Source organism: Alosa alosa, chromosome 6 (genome assembly GCF_017589495.1).
Source record: "Alosa alosa isolate M-15738 ecotype Scorff River chromosome 6, AALO_Geno_1.1, whole genome shotgun sequence".
In the NCBI taxonomy this organism is placed as follows: Eukaryota; Metazoa; Chordata; class Actinopteri; order Clupeiformes; family Clupeidae; genus Alosa; species Alosa alosa.
The window spans coordinates 4,653,844-4,674,099 of NC_063194.1; the positions used below are offsets into that span (position 1 = coordinate 4,653,844).

The following is a 20,256-nucleotide window of genomic DNA, read 5'->3' on the forward strand; positions in this document are numbered from 1 at the left end:
TCTCACTGTTAAGTAATACACACTAGCCCGGTCAGCTGTTGCTACTCATGCACCCTCTGTTACAACTGGTGCGCACATCTACATACATAGCCTACTTGACACTTCATATGAACATTTCGTGTAACCCACCCACCACCACACACACACACACACTGTCCACCTATAATCCCCATGGATGTCTCTGATCTGCTGTAAAGCTTCATCACATAGCACCAGTAGCTAGGAAAGGGATGCCTAGACTGTCTTATGACTGACATCTGTAGCTCACATTCTAACATCCTATCCATCAGGCGGATGGACATTGACAGTGTGTCCATACACATCCAAATAAACTACTTCTACCAATCTAGATCCTTGTAAGCGTCTACCATTTTTCAATCCATTCATTTCATTTGTCCATCTTGTTATTGATCTATTCTCTCTCTCTCTCTCTCTCTCTCTCTCTCTCTCTCTCTCTCTCGTGTCTCACCAGGTTGTTGTTGTTGGGGTGGATGTACTGGCTGGTGCAGAAGCGAGCCAGGCCCTCCTCATACAGGAAGATGCTCAGGGGGTCGCACGAGGTCACCAGCACATAGATGCGAAGGTCGAACTTGAACCCATCCAGGACAAACGGCTTGACGGGGGACAGCAGAGGGGTCAGTGCCAGAACTAAGAGATGACAACTTCAACACCCGAGAACCATTTGGTTTTCATGGGCCTGTTTTGTGATACCAGTACCGTAAAGGAGTCTATTGTCTTAGAATATCTAGTCCTCTATTGGGGTTATCACTACCTGAAGAATGTTTAAAAGGGTGCACTTAAGTTTTCTGCTATTGCAATGGTGTTTTCACTGCTACTCATAAATCTGGTTTCATTTTAACATGGCATCTTGGTATGATAACTCATGAGATCTTTAAAATGCTCTCCTGCTTGTGTTAAAACACTCAACCTTCAACGCTTGTTTCAAGTTCCATTGCTTCTGTTGTTGTTTCCTGTATTGACCTGTGTATATATACATTATCCCTGTAACCCTAGGAGCAGGCTGCATTAAACATAACATAGGTGATCCTTTTGGCCACAAGTGAGTTGCAGCAGGAGCCTCACCCGAGACAGGTACACTTGGCAGATCATGTGTTCTCCGGGAGGGATATCTTTGGCGGACCTGGTGAGAAAGATTCCCCTTCCCTGGCTGCCAGACTCAGGCTTGCAGATGTAGGTTTTGTGCTTCTTGGACCTAGCATATGCCTGGAGGTCACTGTAGCTGTGGAGAGATGGGAGCCACCAGACAGGAGTGTGTTTATTGTGTCTGTCTGCCTGTCTGTCTGTCTGTCTGTCTGTCTGTCTGATTGCTATAATTGTCCTCTGTGGTATGTGGGCCAAAAAGACTGTATTACAAACCAGTTTGTATGCTGAATGTAGAAAGCAAAATTACAGACACACATACACAAACTCATTCTCAAACAATCTCTTTCTTTCTCACATACTTGTTCCAAGATTTCCACCCAATTTCACAGTCAACATTCTGCTATGTCAATTCAAGCGACACATTATTATGGTGCAGAGATTCGCACAAGTAAATGTAATCTATGGGGGAGAACCATAACATAAGTCATTTCATCACACTATATGTACTCTACATGAACATTGGTGATGAATCCAAAACTTTCGAGTGAACTGAATTTCATGACTTTTCCAGGACTGGAAAATGGGACTTAAAAATCCCATGATGTGTCTTTCACACACACACACACACACACACACACACACACACACACACTTATATGCTTATACACTTATATACTTATATAGACACACATGCTTTCTCTTCAACACACACACATACGCAACACACACACACACACAACTCACTCACTCACTCACTCACTCACTCACTCACTCACTCACTCACTCACTCACTCACTCACTCACTCACTCACTCACTCACTCACTCACTCACTCACTCACTCACTCACTCACTCTGCGGGGAGGCACCAGGTACGAGGGAAGATGTTGTAATCCTTGGGGAAACATTTGAACATGCGATTCATGTTCCTGGCTAGCAGGTCCTTCCGGCAGATCTCGATCATCCCTGGGAAATGGTTGATCTTCTGGAAAGGGACAAAAGAGTCACACACAATGACCTTCAGTCACGTTTATCATGTTTTAACTTATCTCCCGTAGCCATCTAGCAACAGCCTTGACGCACATCCAGTCAGCCATCAGGTAAGTAATTACTCAACACTCAGCCAGCAATTAGGACATTTCCCATATTCACAGGGTCAATTAGATATGGGGCAACAGCAATGTTGAAGCTGATTTTTACAGAAGATAACGTTTAAAACACAACTATCAGAAGAGTGGGGCACTTCCTCTGAGTGTGTGTGTGAGTGTGTGTGAGTCTGTGTGTATGTGTGTGTGTGTGTATATGTGTGTGTTTGTGTTTGTTAGTGTGTGTGTGTGTATGTGTGTTTCTCTCCGTCTCTAATTATTTATCTTGTCTATCTGTTTATCCATCCATCTCTATCTCATACTTTCCTGCCAGAAGTATCTTTCCGTCAGTACATCTCTATTATACATGCAATGTGTTCATCCCTGACACTGGGTCCCTTTAACCTACATACACCCTACTTCCATCAGCTCATGTCTTTTTCTGTCATTTACATTTTTATGAATGCTATTTATTTTAATAGCTGCAATGTAATTTGGGGAGGCAGGTACAAGCGATGTGGCACCTGGTAACCTTTGATGTCCATTAGTCTCTCCAGAGAGACGGTGAGATCAGTCCAGTAGACCGTCCACTCCTCGCCCTCCAGCGCCTCTCTCAGGCCAAAACGGGATGCTGCACGCCTGACTGAACAACAGACAAACTCAATGTGATGTAAACCTTAAACCTTTGACAATCAGTCAAATTTGGGGAAAAGGCACAACCATACATCATCAGTGTATTTTCCAAAAGTTCTTCATTCACTGTGGGTTTGCAGAACTTGTTTCAGACCCAAAATACCAGGCTTTATTTCCCGTGCATTGTTTGGATTCACATGCTGCATTGTCCAAACACGATCATGGAGAGAAGTAGCAGCTGGTCCAATGGGCAATAATCACAGCATGCATTACAATTACTTGCTGACTCTAGCTAGTTATCTGCAAAATAGAGCTGAATTAGAATGGATGATTTCACTCCAGTGGGTAATTCATATTAGTCTCTAATTAGTACTTTAAGGCAGGGGGTTGGCAGTATGCTGGAGTACAGGCAGGTTGTGGTTAGTTATCAGCCTACTGGCCACTGAAATGCATTTATATAATAGGTAGATTCTGGTTTTGAATCTACAATATAATGAGTAATACTCTTAACTTTTTAGTGAGCTGCAGTGTGAGCATAGATGTGTTTGGAAGCTCAGTTTCTATGACTACAACCTATTCAATAATCATATCCATTTGCAATGCATTGTTGACCGGGGGGATATAAGTGAATATAGAGAGATAAGAACCAGTGAAGTATTTAAAGGATTGTTCCAAACTAGCACATACAGAAGAAATACTTATCTTGAGCTGTGTATGATGGGGCAATGGTTGGATGTGGGATTTTTATCTATCTATCTTTTATCTCACTGAAACACCAGTTACCCCTTATACTATAATGCAGTATAGTATAACCATGATATTTCCCTGCCCACAATGTATCTCCATAATCATAAGAAAACATTTGTCTACATAAATTATTTTATATATAATAGCTTGATTGACATGAACTAGTGAAATAAACACAATAGTTTGATTGACAGGCTTGATTAGAAAGAGCTGTTTGGTGATATAGCAAAATAGCTATGCTATTTGAAGTACTAATTTGAGCAATTACTAATTAGAAATCTAACATAAAAATACTATGATAACAATAAGAAAAAGTATTCAATTATTAACGTTTCTAAATATCATTGTTTTGGTTCTCATTAAAGAATTGGAGCCATGTATCCAAATGACTGCGACGAAACTCAAACGGGAATCCATCGTTGACTCCGTTTCATGGGATGTGGAAAAGCCGTCGCTGTGTCTTTGTGTGTGAAATGAATGGGCCGACAACTCACAATGACTCATGTGTTAGGCGCTCACACTGATGCTTTTGTGTCATCTGAATGTGCGTTTTATTTGTGGCTTTATTTAGTTTCCCGTTCACACTGTAAAAACTAATGTTTTTGAACTGGTGCGAAACTGACATTTTCGTACAAGAGAGAGAGAGAGAGAAAAAAAGAGATCCATTAAAAAATGTGGCTGTGAGACCTTCCTTACAACGATTCTTAGTCCCAAAAGTACCGCTAAACATGGGTTCTAACACATTTACTATGACTAAGACACAGACGATAAATATAATTGTGTGGTTTATGTGTTTGCTGTGACTGAACCTCTCCACATGAGACTGTTACACAGCATCACATCTCTTGAAGTTTGTGTATAGTCGGCGGTTTCCTCTAACATGGTTGCTTGTTTACTTTTGAGGAGGTGGTACGCGTAGACCCGTGCTGTGGGCAGTTGACAGGCACGTTTATGGGGACATGGAGCCGGGTGCGCCAGTGTGGTTTTGTTTGTTAGCGTGGATGTGGACTCCACATTTAATGTTTATGTGCAGAGGCTTCCACATTACATTATCACTGTGTACTCTGGTGTGCGTGCTTCTATGAATGTGTGTATGTGTATGCTTAAATGTGTGTGTGTCTGTGGGGGGGTGGGGGGTGATGTGTGTGTGCACATGTGTATGCGTGTGTGTTTGTGTGCACATGTGTGCATCTGCATGTGCATGAGGGTGCTGCGCTTGTGTGTCCATGTGTGTGTGTGTATGTGTGTGTGTGTGTGTGTTTGCCTGTAAGCTGCACATGGCATGTCTTGAATGCAGAGTAGGCTACCCTGTGCCTGCCAACGAGACACGCCACAATTTTATGGACCCATGTGGCCGGCATGGAATTTCTCATGGTCCTAAAGCCCATCCAACTAATTTCTAAATTCTTGACAAGGGAATGGTTCTTTGTCTCACAGGATATCATTTGAGGTCCTTCTACTGCTGTATCCAAGCTTAAAAGCCTATCACTCAAAATAATTAATATTAATATACCAAGAAAGGCATTTTTATATACACTGCTGGATTCGAACCCAGGTCCCAGTGCGTACTTGAACCTGAATGTGATATGGACGCTGCAGCCTCTTACACTACAGCCTCCCTGACATAAAGCCATTTTAAAGGAGTCAAGTTTAAATATGTGTCAATATACTGTTTTACACACATAATGATATACCAGCATATTGATATACTGAAGAAATTTCTCATAATATGTTATCATTTCAGGTCATTTTTTTGGAATAATTTACTTCATAGGAAAGGATATTTGGGGTCATTGTGTGTGTGCATGTGTGTGCGTGTGTGTGTGTGTGTGTGTGTGTTTGTGCATGTGCGTCTGTGTGTGTATGACTGACACTCACCGCTTTCAAACTTGCAGTTGGTGAGGTTGATCCACAGTCATCTGAAAGAGAACAGACACATGGACAGCTGCGCGTCTCCAAATACCTCACAGCACCACGCCGGCCACCTGGGGTCGGCAATGCCACCCACGTCCACAGTGGCTACCAAAAACCACAGGCCTGTTTTCTAGACATCTTCTCCATTGGGAATGACATCCCATTGTCACATCATCATCATTATATCCATAAACTATCGTTGTAATTATCACTTGTGTCACTGAGATCCTCTTCACTGACGCTTTTGTCCAAAACCATCTATATATCCCCATCATAACATTGTTTATTAGCCTAGGTGTTTACATAATAGGCCCTACACATTCACATTATTTTAATTTCTCTTGCAGCAGAAATAGGAGTGGATTGTAGAGCGGCCCTTTCATCTGGACACCGTCCTATTCCATTAAATTGTCAGCAGCACTAAACCCCGCTCATCATTTCTCAGCCTGTTCGTTTGGCACCCAGAGCTCTGCTGGATTCATCTCCTGAGGCTCAAAACTGTCTGCGTGTCATCTGATGTCATTCCAGAAGGGAGTTATTTCCCTGGAGCCTCACAACCAGACGGCAGGAGCTTAGTTTAATTAAAGTGTCTCTACTGCCACCTACTGGTTGGGAACTAAACAGGGGGGGGGATCCTGCAAGAGCCTCATCATTTCCCCCAGTGAGTCTCCACCCACCCCGTTCATCTCGGAGACTGTGAGCAGTCTCAGTGTGCCGTAGGACTGGAATGTGTAAACCAGCGGACACCACCAACCCACCAGCCCATTGGCCCACCACCACCACCGCGCTCAGCAGCCCAGCAACCACGAGCACACGCCACATAACAGGCAGACACTGGAAACAGAGACAGAAGGACTGGGGAGAGAGAGACACACTCCCTCACTTGCGGATTATCCTTGCAGATGGTGAAATAAAGAATTAGAAAAACTACTGTCATTACATAATTCATGGGTCAGTGAGTGAGTGAATTAAACAGGCAAATGAATGGATCGATGGATGCATGGATGAATTGATGAATCATTAGTAGGCACATTAATGAGGAGATAGATAATAAATAAATGAGATAAATCTGACTTAAAAAAAAAAAAGATGAATAAAATATCAAATGAAATAGTTGGGAGTATCATGTTTGCGGCTGCTGCCCAGTAAAATTCATACACCCTGAACCGTAATTAAGCAGTGGGGCAATTTGACTTTCCACAGTCGCAGAGAACAGACTCTTTAAAGAGGCACTGCCGCTTGTAAATGGCATCTGAGCCCTCCCGCGCTCACCCGCTCTCGGTCTCGCCCGCGCCCTCCTCGCCACCATGCCATTCACACGCCGCCCATAACCACTCCACCACTGCCAGTAAACGAGAAGGTGCGCGGCGCAGAGCGCAGCAAAGGAATCCGCCATAAAGAGGACCTTGTTGAGGACGTTGACTGTCGTACAAGCTGCAGAGTCCTCCTCAAGGCCTCTGGCTGCCGGCTGGTATGGGAGACATTTTTTTACTGGGGTGCCCGGGGGGGGGGTTACTCTGAGCCAGATCAGGGCCAAACCTGTGCCGTATCAGCAGGCTGGAGCCAGTGGCAGCTACTCGCCTGGGAAGATCTATGGACTGTGAACATGACAGCAGAGTCCACACGGTCTCAGGTGCTTAGTGAGAAACCGCTGTCTGGGGGTTTATGTGACTCGTAACAGACTGTCACTACTGGTCATTTGGTTCCCGGTGACATTTGACTAACAGCAATTACCGGTAAAATAGAATTCCTCATACAAACAGGATTATAACACACTTAAAACACAAGCCATGTCCTTGGCAATGTGCAAATGATAAACAAGTCTGACGACAGGGACATCATAGGACAAGACACAGACAATACAAACACACACAACTACACACACACAAACAAACACACACTAACACACACACAAACGAGGATATTCACGCACACACAGGACGACGCCACCTAGCTCAGCGCTGCATTCTCCCAGGGTTCAGTCCCACGACCCCCCTGAAGCAGGAGCAGAGATCAAACAGGCGCCCTGTACACAGTTTTTGTTTTTTTTTACCATTCATTTGTGAGCCACCTCTGTGTGTTCATGTGTGCATGTATTTGTGTGTGTGTGTGTGTGTGTGTGTGTGTGTGTGTGTGTGTGTGTGTGTGTGTGTGTTTGCATGTGTGGAGGGGCTCACAGATCCTGGGCAGGGCCTGACAGCAAGGCAAGAGGTCCCAGGCGGTAGCAGAAAGGGCCCTAGCTAGTTTTATGGACAGGTACTGTAACCAGAGACCGGGTGGTGCTGGCTACCTCCATGTCGCCCACTGTCTTTACAGACAGCCAGCTGCTCATAACCACACAGATGCCTTCAGGGCTCAGACCCCCTACACCCAACCCAAAGAACCTCCACCTTCCACATACCACAACTCCCTCTCTCCCCCACCTATCTACCCTCCCCAAAACCACAGGACACTCTTCCCACTGCCACTACCTTGACAATTACTAAAAGCAAGGACTGACTCAGAAGACTGCAAACCCGTTAACCTGTCACCTACCTCAATGTGACTTTGTGCAAGTTCTGTGTGTTTTGTGATTTGAGTGAATTGCTGCTGCAACACCGCAATTCCCCATGTGGATCAATAAAGTAATCTATCTATTGAAACGTACTGTAGATCATGTTTTTTGTCAGCTGGAAAGGTAAGAGATTAGAGCTAACACATGTTTGTGCTTGTGTGTTCCTCTCACTCTATTTCTGTCTGTCACTTCTCTCTTTCTTTCTCACTGTGTGTGTGTGTGTGTGTGTGTGTGTGTGTGTGTGTGTTTGTGTGTGTTTGTATGTTCACTAATGTGCATTTTTGTGTATGTCTTCCTGTGCACATTCCTTTCGGCGCTGTAGGTTGCAGTAACTGGCGTGGTGTGAAAGCCATTTCTCCGGGTGGTCATTATAATGTCCTAGAGAGAAGGACCTCATGTCTGACCTCCCGTCTGATTCAGTAGCCCAGTGGAAAAAGCCCTCAGGCATAAGCCAGCCAATCAAACGTCTAATAGAAACCTACTACAGATTCTAGTCAATCACACGTCTAGGAGAAGCCCCTGGCAATTCTCAGCAACTCATCCATCAGAGAGAGCCTTCTATCATAAGTTCCAGCTAATCACAGGTCTGAAATAGCCTGGTCACAATTTGAGCCAATCACAGGTCTGAAAGAACCTTCCAGCAACCAGCCAACCAATCTATCTATCAATCAAGCCAATACCAACATCGCATCATGTGTGGGAGGAGGGGGATTAATAGTACATACCAGCATTGTCTACAAGGCAGGACGGGGGAGTTTTTCTGTCATTTATATAGTGTTTGTACCCTAACAAAAATGGCATGAGGGTTTAAAGAAAGGACGTGTGCAGTACCTCTTCTTTTTCTTCTTCATCTTAGCGCCCTCTGTCTGTAGGGAGGTGGTGGTGCTGGGGGTAGCAGCATCAGGTATGGCCTCCAACTCCCCAAGCTTGCTCCCACTGACAACGGGGAAGCATGACTCCTTTTCTCGGGAGACTACAGGTGGCCACATTCTACAGGGAGGGAGAGAGAGAGAGAGAGAGAATTATACAGACATTTACATTTACATAGGAAAGGAAAATATTTTACCATTCCAGGGCAAATCTATATAAATCTCTCCTAATATTTAGTTCACATCTTCTTATCTATTTTATCCAGACTATGAACAATAATGAAAATGGTTAGTGTATGTTTATGAGTGAAGTAGTAGGCTATATAATAACTCAAAGAAGCACAGTTCAGCAGAGGTTTCAAACAGTTTACTGAATGAGCAAATTTTGTACATATTTTGAATGTAAATTAAAATGCAACAAAAGAGACCTTGGTCACTACTACAAACCATGCCAATGACACTAGTACAAACTATTACGACATCATGCACTACTTTATACCACTACAATACAACAAATGTAAACAGCTTTAAATAAGCCTTACACACAAATCTTACACACAACAACCATAAAGCAACAGTCAATGTCAGATTGAAACAGTTAGCCACTGCACCTTCCGGCATGTCTACCACCGTGTTTCAGAAGTGTAAACAGTGTGGCAAGTGTGTGTGGTAAGCCGCAAGCTCACGCTGCCCCCGTTGCAAACGCTGTAAAAAGCTCACGTTATGAGCGTGGGCGCATCAAAGGGCACGCGTGCTAACAAGCAAGAGGTGTTAAAGTCTGTGGGTAGCACTCGTTATGACAAAGACAAAGGGCACTTCACAGTGTTTGGCATTGCCCTTCAACTTCAATCGGCCTTAAATGCACGGGAAACCGCATTCAGCGAGACTGAAGTTGTGGCAGTTGTGGTATGGATGCTGCCCTCTAGCTTTCAGCGGTGCACACAGCTTTCACCAGTGTCATGCAGAGAAAGCTTAACTATTCAAAACAAATAGCTATCAGTCTGTATGTGTGTGCGTGTGTGTGTGTGTGTGTGTGTGTGTGTGTGTGTGAGTGTGAGAGAGAGAGAGAGAGAGAAAGAGAGAGAGAGAGATGTGGTTTATGAAGATGTGGTTTATAAACAGGTAAAAAACTAAATTACACCCAACCTTCATGGTGTAACATGACTATTGCTTCTATCTAAAGCTTTTTTGTGTGCCTATAACCGAGTCTGGATATTTGGTTTTGGATAAGCAACCCACTAACTGCAGATCATTAAATGCTTTTATGGCAGCTGGTGCCTACACGGTTTACCTTACAACCTAGACAGTGTGCTTCAAAGTCTGTACATACAAACCCAAGACACAGAAGACAACCATAAAGACATGTCATTCACATGTTTGCCATCCCAGACCAGAGCAAGCAGAGCAGTCTGGCCCAGATCTGGCATGCATCTGTCCGAGCTGCGCCAGGATCAAGGCCGGATGTGGAGCAGAGTGCTCTGGGTATTGCTCAAGTTGAGTGGGTAGGACAAACAGCGCATCCCTTTCTTCTTGAGGCCACACAGTAAACTTCTCACATTGATGACATAGTGTTTGCTGACTTTGAGCTGTTAACATTAACAATTAGCCTCAACTAAAACCAAATGTCCCACAAAAAAGTGCAACATCTCAAAGAAAAGCTGAGGCACACAGGAGAAGCATTAGAGATGCACTGCCCTGTTTTATGCCTGTTGTTGTCAACTACTCATGACTGTACGATGACACAGCACTTCAAAAAGGGTTGTAAACACCTAAAAGACAATACAATCAGACAATAATAAAATCTTGATTTAGCAAATATCTGTCCATTGTCTGTGTGTGCCGCACTTTAAACATTCAAATTTCTTTTCAACTCTCTTGACGGTCTCACTCACTACCATAAACACTCAATCACTCTCTCACTAGCACACTCACACCCATCAAACAAACACACACACACACACTCTGAGAGACACACAGACAGCTGGCTTTAGTAATGTGAGATGAAAGAGCAGAATTAAACAACTAAACAATCACAGTTCTACCGACCGCTTGCCATTCTGGGTCAATAGCAGTTTACAGGCCTCTCCTCTTTACTCATAGACCAAACATTCTAATTCCATGAACACAATGACAGCTAACAGCACTAGGTCGCTCTGTACGTAACACATTTAAGCCTGCCCCTTGTCAATCATCCTGTCATGATTGCTGTCACATGGGTGAAGATGTTGTGGAGCTCCTAATCACTAATCTAATCATGTTTGGAAACACGAGGAGGGCCCTGAGAGGAAATCTGCCCCTGCAGCCTCCCGGGTATCAGCTTCACTCAGTACAGTGCACACAATGGTCACTTACACCATCTCGTCTATGGCCTGCAGAGTCCTTGACAGGGATTGGGTTCCATTTTGAGTCTTTACTTTCCAGCGCTTACTCTTGTGTTGACACAAGATCACAAGTGGAAAGGGGGAACACAAGTTCAGAGGTGCTATAGCCTAACATATTTTTCTTTGCGTCTAGTTTGATTGAGAACAAAATGGCTATCAAGATAATTATCAATCAAGATAATTATTGGACTAATTTCCCTACATCTACTGCACATACAATATATTAAACAGCTCATATGTTAGCCTATAAGGTAAGTCTATAAACACAATTAATTGCTAAGATTATGCACATATTTGCAGATAAACCTCTAGAAGATGTTCAATGAGGGGGAAGCTTTGTAGCCCCATCCTTACAGTAGCCTAGCCTAGTCTACTTTGAAACATTGTCATATAGGCTAGAAGCTCAAATAACTCTAAACCCCATCCTTACTAAAATACATTGTATGATATTTACTTCATGAGAAGTTGTTTATGTTACCTTTATTGGCTGTCAACTCTCACTTTCGACGTCAGGTGTTGCAGACAGCTGGTCCCAGCCAAAGCCATGGCAGCCAGATTGAGGGAGCGGTCACGTTAACTGCAGTGTGATGAATAAAATGATACGGTGTTTGTGAGACGTTCTATAAAGGAAGCGATGGTTACCATGGTTGCTGTGGAACTATTAGCGCTGTCACAGGGGGGCTTCTTCAATTACATCACTGATCTTATTTCACATGATAAAGGTCATTATCGCTCACGTTTGACTTGATCCGGTTTATTCCATTGGATAGGATGACGCGAAAGAACTAAGGAGACAAAGTCAGAAATATTAAGATATGCACAGATAGGTATCCATAATGTGTATGCCTGCTGTTACACTCCCTCAGCCACCGCACCATCCTTGCTGTTTGATAGCCTAGTTGATAGGCTGTTGATAGTTAATATGTATTTGTTGTTTAAAATGCAGCGGGAGGTCAGTTTAAGATGTTAAGTTGGTAGGCTAGGCTACACGGATGTGTGAGGACACCTGATCTGCGAGCATGTAACTTCAACACCCTCTGATCCAAAGAAACAGCAGTCATGATTCCAGAGGCGCTCAAATGACCTCTTTAGAAAATCAACAGGCTTCGACAAAAGGGGGAGGTGTTGAGCTGAGTTCAAAGAGTTTAAGACGTCAGGGCAATGTCTAGGCTACTATCTGCAATTTGGAATGATTGATTCCATGATGACCTATGTTTCCTACTGATTTCGAGATAAAGGCAATTTGTTGAATATCTATTCACTTTTTGTCTGATAGGCTTGGAAGACGAGGTGAGTTAGATGATGAAGCACTGAAAAAATAAAGTTTCTTGTGACAACATTCAACATCCAAAAAAAAAAGAATGTTAGCTTTTTTAGCTGGCCCTGTCTAGGCATTAGCTGATTTGAATCACTGAAGGTGCCACCCCACTCAGTTGCTTTTACTCAGTTGGTTGTCAGACATGTTGTGGATCAGCATATCATTTTTCTAGCAGTCCTTTCTGACAAAGAGGAATGGCCTGCAGTCAGCCTGGCTGTCAACTTTGCCTTCCAGGGCCATCTGTGTCTGAGTGACAACACAGCAAATCCTTCTCTTCGTGTCTCTAGCTGTTAAGCAGCCATTTTCTCTCCCTGTTTTGAACAGGGCCATAAATCAGAGCACTCACACCCCCCAATCCCTCCCCTCCTCTCTTGTCCTTACTCTCTCTCTCTTTCTCTCTTTTCCTTTTTACCTAACTCTCTTTCTTTCCCTCTCCCTCCCCCTCTTTTTCCCCTTCTCCATTCCCTCCCCATGCTTTCAATTAATCCAAATGATTTCTAGGGGAAATCCAATGGACCAATCAATTCACCTGCACATTTCAATAGCCGCCGCGATCCGTTGGCTCTCCCTCCTGCACGGCTTCATCGCTCTTGTAAAAACATTATTAATTGCCATACTGGGGGCCCATCCATCTTTTCTGACCCCCACCCCCCCTACTGCCACAGCACCCTTCCACTTCACCAACTACTCACATACACACCACACACACACACACACACACTCAGCGGAGACAGCTCCAGGCTGTGTGAACAACTAAGAGCACAAAGTAGCCCATGAGTGACAGGAGGTGCATGTGTCCTATTCAACACATTTGCAAACAAGAAACATCTCCCTCCTGTTGGACTAAGTCCATGGCCAATCTTATTCATTGCAGGATTGCTTGAGGTTGTAATGGTGGTGGAGGGGCAACAGGGTGACAATGAGGGCGTGTGGATGTAGCCAAGGGGTAAGGGTGGGTAATTTATCTCCCCAACATTGATCGTCCCTCCAAATCTGCCCCGCCTCACACACACACACACACACACAGACACACACACTCACAGACTGCATACACCTTTTGATAATACCTTGCTCTTTGCACTGTTGAATGTTAAGGAGGAGAGGATGCAGTGTCCTGTGTGAGCGGCTGTGACAGGGCATTGTGCTCCCCAAGTGTCCCACAGCCCTGTGAGTGAGCAGAGCCACTGACATCTCATCTGTCTCTGTCGGCATGCTGCTGCAGCATCACACCAAATACCTGGTGTGTTATGCATAAGTTTATGTTATGTATGTGATGTGTGTGTTAAGAGGGTCGGGCTGCATAAAAAACTTCACCTTTTCTCTCCAGGTTTCACAAAGACACCACACACACACACACACACACACAGACACAGTAAAAAGATGTGGTCTAGAGAAAAGTAGAAGACAAACATTTTCGTTCCCAAACCCTGTAACATAACCAATCCAACACTCAAACATACACTCATGTTCACATACACACACACACACACACACAGACAATTTAAAGATTGTATAGTAAGTAAGTGTACTTAAAGCAACTCCAGCCCCCGTGGGTGTCTTAGGGGATCCAGTTCTATCATAGGGCCCATCATTTCTAGTGGTGCCCCTGGATGGCACTGATAGTTTATCAGATTGCTTACCTAACTTTATTGCTCCCAACCATGATAACACACATGAATGATATAGCTGTTTGATGATGTGTCAAGATGAATCTCAGGGCACAAAAAGGCCTCATGTGCACCACACTGTAGGCCTATATCATCAATGTAATTTACACAAATTCATCATGAGGGAGAGATATGGTATGCACTTTACAAGTTCCCAGTGCTTCAATCACACAGTCAGTTAAAGTGTGTGATCAACTTAGTTTTACATGTAGTTAATGGCAGCTGGCTTTAATAATGTGCTCTGCTGAAACAATAAAGGATTATTAAAGCCAAAGGCAATTTTAAACGATGAGAAAAGTGTTTCTTAATTGACCTGGGAAAGTACTTCAATATATGGAACAACCCAAAGACATTCCTAAATATTTAAATCAGAAAGTTAAGAAATGAATGGGTTTTCAAAGTCAGATTCACAGAGGAGTCGATGTGCACACTTATATCCATGGCCAACACACAAGCACTGACTGGTTGAGCAGAGATTGAAATGCTAAATCAAATGTTGACTGGTTGAGCAGCACATGAATGAGGCAAGCACTGATTGGCTGAACAGGGCACAAAACAAACACTGATTGGTTAAGCAGGGTCTGCCCTTATTCCACACTAACCCAAAAGCACGTCAGCACACCAGGTTCAAGCACCATGACTTTCTGTGTTGACTATGCCCTTAGTTACAGAAGCTCCTGATGCCCTGGTAACAGCGCCCCACCCTTCTGTCAGTCCATTTGATTCTCTACTTCACCAGTTGCTGGGCTGTGAGAGGGTGGTTCATGGACCTGACTCAGACCAATCAGAATCCACCTCCAGCTGTGGATGAAGGGCTCATGGATGGGTACGTGGTGTGATCCCTGGACACTGTTTCCTCTCTCTGATCCTGCTGTCTTTGCTTTCTCTCTTCTCTCCTCTTCACTGGCTCTCTCCCCTCCTGTTTTTGTCTTCTGTGGTCATGTTTACATGCATTTAAAAAGTTCGGTTTTGGTCGGACTAACACAATAATTCGATTTGTAAACATACTGATTCTCATCACCTTGACTTCTACCTACTCTCTCTTTTCCTTTCTCTCATTCTTTCCCTTATGATGGAATCGCTTCATTACTTTCTCTCTTCCTACATTCATTTCTTCTCTCTTATCCTTCTGTCACCCCCTCTCTCCTCCCTCATTTTTAGCTTCTCTCTACTCCTTTCTTCCACTCTACTCCACTCCTTCTCTCTCTCTCTCTGTTTCTCTCGCTCTGCGCCCTCTCTCTGGCCAATTCATGGAGGCCAACAGAGGGCTTGCCCAGTGAGCTGATTCAATCAATGAGGCCTCTCACGTTTGTCAACCCCACACTGGAGAAATAAGCCCGGGTCACTGTTTAAGAGGCTATTGATTTTACGCTTGCTACAGTGTCGGCATACTGCTGATGACACGAAAGGGGGTGGGGGGTCGTAAAGCAGCAGTCAGGGTGGGAGGGAAAGGGAAGGCGGTGGGTGAAGGGTGACAAACAGGTGCCACGTACACATACATATAAACACACACACACAATACACGGTCAAATCTCATGCACAAACACGCACACACAGTACTCCTATATCCCAACATTCATACACACAACATACACACACAACTACAGTGTACATACAAACAGGACACTGAACCCCCCCCCCCCCCATTATCGGAGGGGCTCTCTGGTGGTCTCTTGTCAGTGCTGGGCTCTTAGAATCGTCCCCCTCACCCAGCGGCGCCCAGCAAAGGCAGTGTCAGGTTTAACTCACCCCTCAAAACTGCTAAAATGCCCCACACTCAAAACAATCTATCAGATTAATATTAGTTTAGCGGAAATGTTTTCAGATGAGGTCGAAGAAAATAGTACAGGTAAATTATGAGGCACATCTATTCATAATCAGCTCTCATCTACTTTGGTATTTATGGAAACATTCATAAACCTGTTTATTCTGGTAAGGACCTATTGATCCACAGACTAAAACAGACCACAGATTATTATGAAACATACTTCTGTACCATGAGATGTTGGTTATGGTTTGGTAGAACATGGTTGTGATTTTTTCAGAGCTTTGATGGCTTCCTAGTCAAGTCAATTAGGAGTCTTGGTTCCAGGATGACTTAATGCACTAAATGGTGCGTATCTGTGGCAGTGGCTATGCTGCTGGCTCATTTCCGCTTAAGCAATGAGCTGTGTCACAGAGAAGAGGCTACTTGGACACTGAATTAATTTGGAATAACAGGGAAAATATATTACAATTTTACAACACACAGTTGTAAATACAGTGACACTGCAGTAGGATACATAATCTGAATGTTGTGTTAGATCAATGGAAATATATTCATTTTGTAGACACTGGTTTCCAAACGGACTTGAAAATACATGACATTTCATGCTAGTTTAACAGTTTGCCACTTGATCGAATTTGACAGTGGTAACATCATTTGCAACGGTTAAAGAGTGAAAAGTGGAAACATCTGGAAAAGAGATCAGATTGACTAAGCTCAAGTATTTATTGAGTCCTACAGATATATCAGAGATAGATCTGACATGGTGGGCCTACATATTCACTCAGAATCAGATTTAATTAGCCTACATGTCACTATAGCCTACAGTATATGTGAAGACAGGCATAAACTGTTAATCAGAATGTTTAAGATTGTAACATATAGGATACACTTTATTCATGCAGGATACATCTCAATTCCATTGTGTAGTCTAATAACTCACTACTTAAAAGTAGGATACGTTTTTCAAAACTTAGCCTAGGCGACTGTCTGGCATGTTATAACCAAACGCCTGCATGTCCATCTGGGCAGTGCGCTTGCCAGGTGCAACACAAGAAAAAGAGCTGCCCTTCGACCTTGTCAAGGGCAAATCCCTACTTTCCAAATGTTACTCTGGGACAAAGCGCTGGCGCGTCGTTTTTCTTCTCTTGCGCAGCCATTGTAATGGAGATCAGCGGAACATGCACATGTTCCCGGCAGCAGCGCGTGGGCCCGCACGACTCCATCTCGTTGTTGGAGTGGCTGTAGTCTCGCACTGGAGCGAGCGCACCACCATATTGTTGTTGGCTCGGCTGTCTTTGTATGGCCGTCATGTTCATACGATGAACGATGGGTTGATATTGTGAGCCAATTACACCCGAGACGGTTGAGCTTGTTCAAAATTATTAAGTTGGCGAGGGTGATAAATACAAATAGGCTATCACATAAGGGTTTATATTATAGCAGGATATCATGCTACAAGTGCCTCTATGTGTATATATAGGCTATTTAAAAGGGCAAAAGTTAACATAAGCAATTGGTGCACAATCAGGAACGTGCCGTTTTTCACCGATGAGGAAATTCCAAATAGCGTCTATAACACTAAAGGCACAAACGAAGTAACAAAAAACAGATATGTTGCCTGTCTTTCCGAGAGCGAAGGATTTTGTTGCTCTGTCACTCGTGCTTATAAAGACACTTACAAAATTAACTGACACTGAAACAAATAATGAAAACATTTTTTAAAAATCCGAAAATAATCATCAAAATAAAAATAAACAATTATGTTTATTTATAAAATTTTATAAAATATTTATAAAAATAACAAATATGCACACATCGTTTTGTCATTGTTTGCCTTAACTATATTTTATGTTTTGCCTCCAGCTACAATGACTGCTTTGATTGACAGGAGTGAGTCTGCACTGTGATTGGAAGATGAAAGAGGAGGGAGGAGCATAAAGGTAGCATTCTTGCCCCTCCTCCTATGTATTACTCAGCTCATACCTGCTTGCAGAGATGCTTTCTGGTTGTCTCCGTTGACCAATCAGGAGGCTTTTAGTCATGCCAAAGCAGACAAAAATTAAGTTATCAATGGCAAGTGGCCATATCATTTTATTGAACGCTGGTGTTTTTTTCTGGAGAAGATGTTCCCTTCAGATTCACATTCAAACAGTTTTTTGAAAGCAGTTGAATAGATTTAAATTCATGATATCTCAAAAGTACAAAGACAACTTATCCACACATTTAATTATACTAGGCTAGCCATTATTTAAATATACTTATTCCCCATTCAAATTACTTCAGAATCTTGGCACAGATTTAGCTCTTTTTTCTCCACACACAAGGCTTGATTCAGAGGGCACACACTCATGATGACGTCAGGCCTTTGAAGTCTAGTTGTGGCAGTGTTGTATCACCCCTTGATTATTTATTGTTTATTCCCACCAGTCTCTGGACTCTTGTTTTACAAACCTACATATACCAGTCTGCACACACACACACATGCGCGCACACATTTATTCATCTTTTTTTAATCATGATATCATGCATTTACGTCATCTGTCATTTTGCTGTTTTGAAATGAGATTTTATTTATGTGTTTTGGGGAGACAGCACACATTTCATCATTTAACCCAAACCAGCACGCACACACACACATACCCTCTACCCTCTCAGTGACTCCTCCACACACACACAATCTCTCAACAGCTCTGCCCTTGTGGTGTCTTAATCCGTCAACTTGTGTCAATCACTCACAACTGTGAGTGTGATTGACAGCAGTCAGAATGACAGACTGAGAAGTGGAAACAGTTGTGCCACACCTACCTCATGGGTGGAGAACCTCCTAATCATTCTGTCAACAGTCAGCCAACCTGTCTCTTTGTCATATGGGAAACTCCAGCCAGCTCACATTAAGCCCTCCTTACACTGACAGGCTTTGGAAAGATTTGCAAAGATTTGGAAAAGATTTTTGAAAGAGTACAGTCACAGACTATTATTTAGCAATGACTAGGGATCTTGCAAGGTCACTATCTACAAGTGTAACCCACAGTTCAAATAGAACCGTAAATAACATTAGTGATATAAATAATATAAATATTTATATGAATAAATAGCAATACATACTCAAATAGAACCATAAATAAACTTAGTGATATAAATATAATATAAATATCTATATGAATAAAGAGCTATAAATATATAAATAAGACATTAAGTTATTTATGTATACATTTATTAGAACCCACAAAACGTGTTAAAATATTGTTTTTGTAATAGTTTCAATGCTTTCAATGATGTTTGAACCATCCCTTTAATTTAATATCACTGCCCCTTTAAGACCCTGTCCCAGCTAGACTATGCACGAGCTAGTTTTGAACACACAGACACAGAAATCCAGACACCTTAGCGGTGGACTGCAAGGGTAACGGCAAGGACTGAAACACCGCATTCGGAAACGGTTTGACCTGAACAAATTGAACTGAGCTATTCTTTGATTCACACTGGATATTGACTGAGCTTTTGAACAAATCAAATTGGACGGATCCTCTGAACTGAAATTATTTAAAGTGTTGCAACACAGTTATTTAAATATACTGAATAGATTGTGAATGGGTGAATGTATGAACGTGGATTGGTTAATGTGTTGTATTTGTTTCTTTTATGTTTTCCTGTTAAAGTGAAACTGAAAAGTGAAGCAATTGCACAAACAAAAGAAACATTTAAAATATTTCCATTATACCTTCCAGTAGCATAATTATTACAGTCACAGTGACACAAGTGCTACATAAAATTGGCGAGCCAGGCCAGGAGTGGTATTAATCCAAATAAACTAGAGTTAAAAACTAGAGTCTAACCTTAACGAGACATGGAAGTAGTTCAGACAAACAATGTAAAAATCCCTAACTCAGTTATAGTTACCAGTGGTATAACTAACACAGAAACAGATGAAGAACTTTATGACTTTCTTAAACAGTATGGCCCCATCGAAAGACTAATCCCAATAGACTCCTCACACACAGCACACTCAGACAAGCAAGCCATCATAGAATATAGATATGGCACAGCTGTACAGGCACTTGCATCTTTATTGCCCTACACACTTGACACAAGTTCCCCAGCTAACTACAGTTACTGTATTAGAGCCCTAGCTAGTGTCTACACACCGGTAACTAGCAAAACAGCTACACAGACTTACCTCTCTGAGCTGAAGGAGATAGCTAAGTAGACTGGCAAGGA

At 42.9% G+C, this 20,256-nt stretch overlaps 1 protein-coding gene across 3 annotated transcripts in view; it reads right to left on the reverse strand.

Annotated features, from left to right (window-relative positions):
- LOC125295505 (tubulin polyglutamylase ttll6-like) overlaps positions 1–12,045 on the reverse strand; it is a 20,551-nt gene extending 8,506 nt beyond the window's left edge. The window contains exons 1-8 of one of the 3 annotated variants that reach the window (XM_048244779.1): positions 12,023–12,045; positions 11,764–11,862; positions 8,867–9,025; positions 5,446–5,483; positions 2,712–2,830; positions 1,957–2,087; positions 1,084–1,240; positions 470–613 (exon numbers count right to left, since the gene is read on the reverse strand). In XM_048244779.1, the coding sequence (XP_048100736.1) occupies positions 470–613; positions 1,084–1,240; positions 1,957–2,087; positions 2,712–2,830; positions 5,446–5,483; positions 8,867–9,024 (747 nt within the window). In that variant the 5' untranslated portion in view covers position 9,025; positions 11,764–11,862; positions 12,023–12,045. Of the gene's footprint in view, positions 1–469; positions 614–1,083; positions 1,241–1,956; positions 2,088–2,711; positions 2,831–5,445; positions 5,487–8,866; positions 9,026–11,763; positions 11,863–12,022 lie in introns of those variants that run through there. The other 2 variants (XM_048244781.1, XM_048244780.1) reach the window with 2 other exon arrangements.
- Between the last annotated feature and the right edge of the window lie 8,211 nt (positions 12,046–20,256).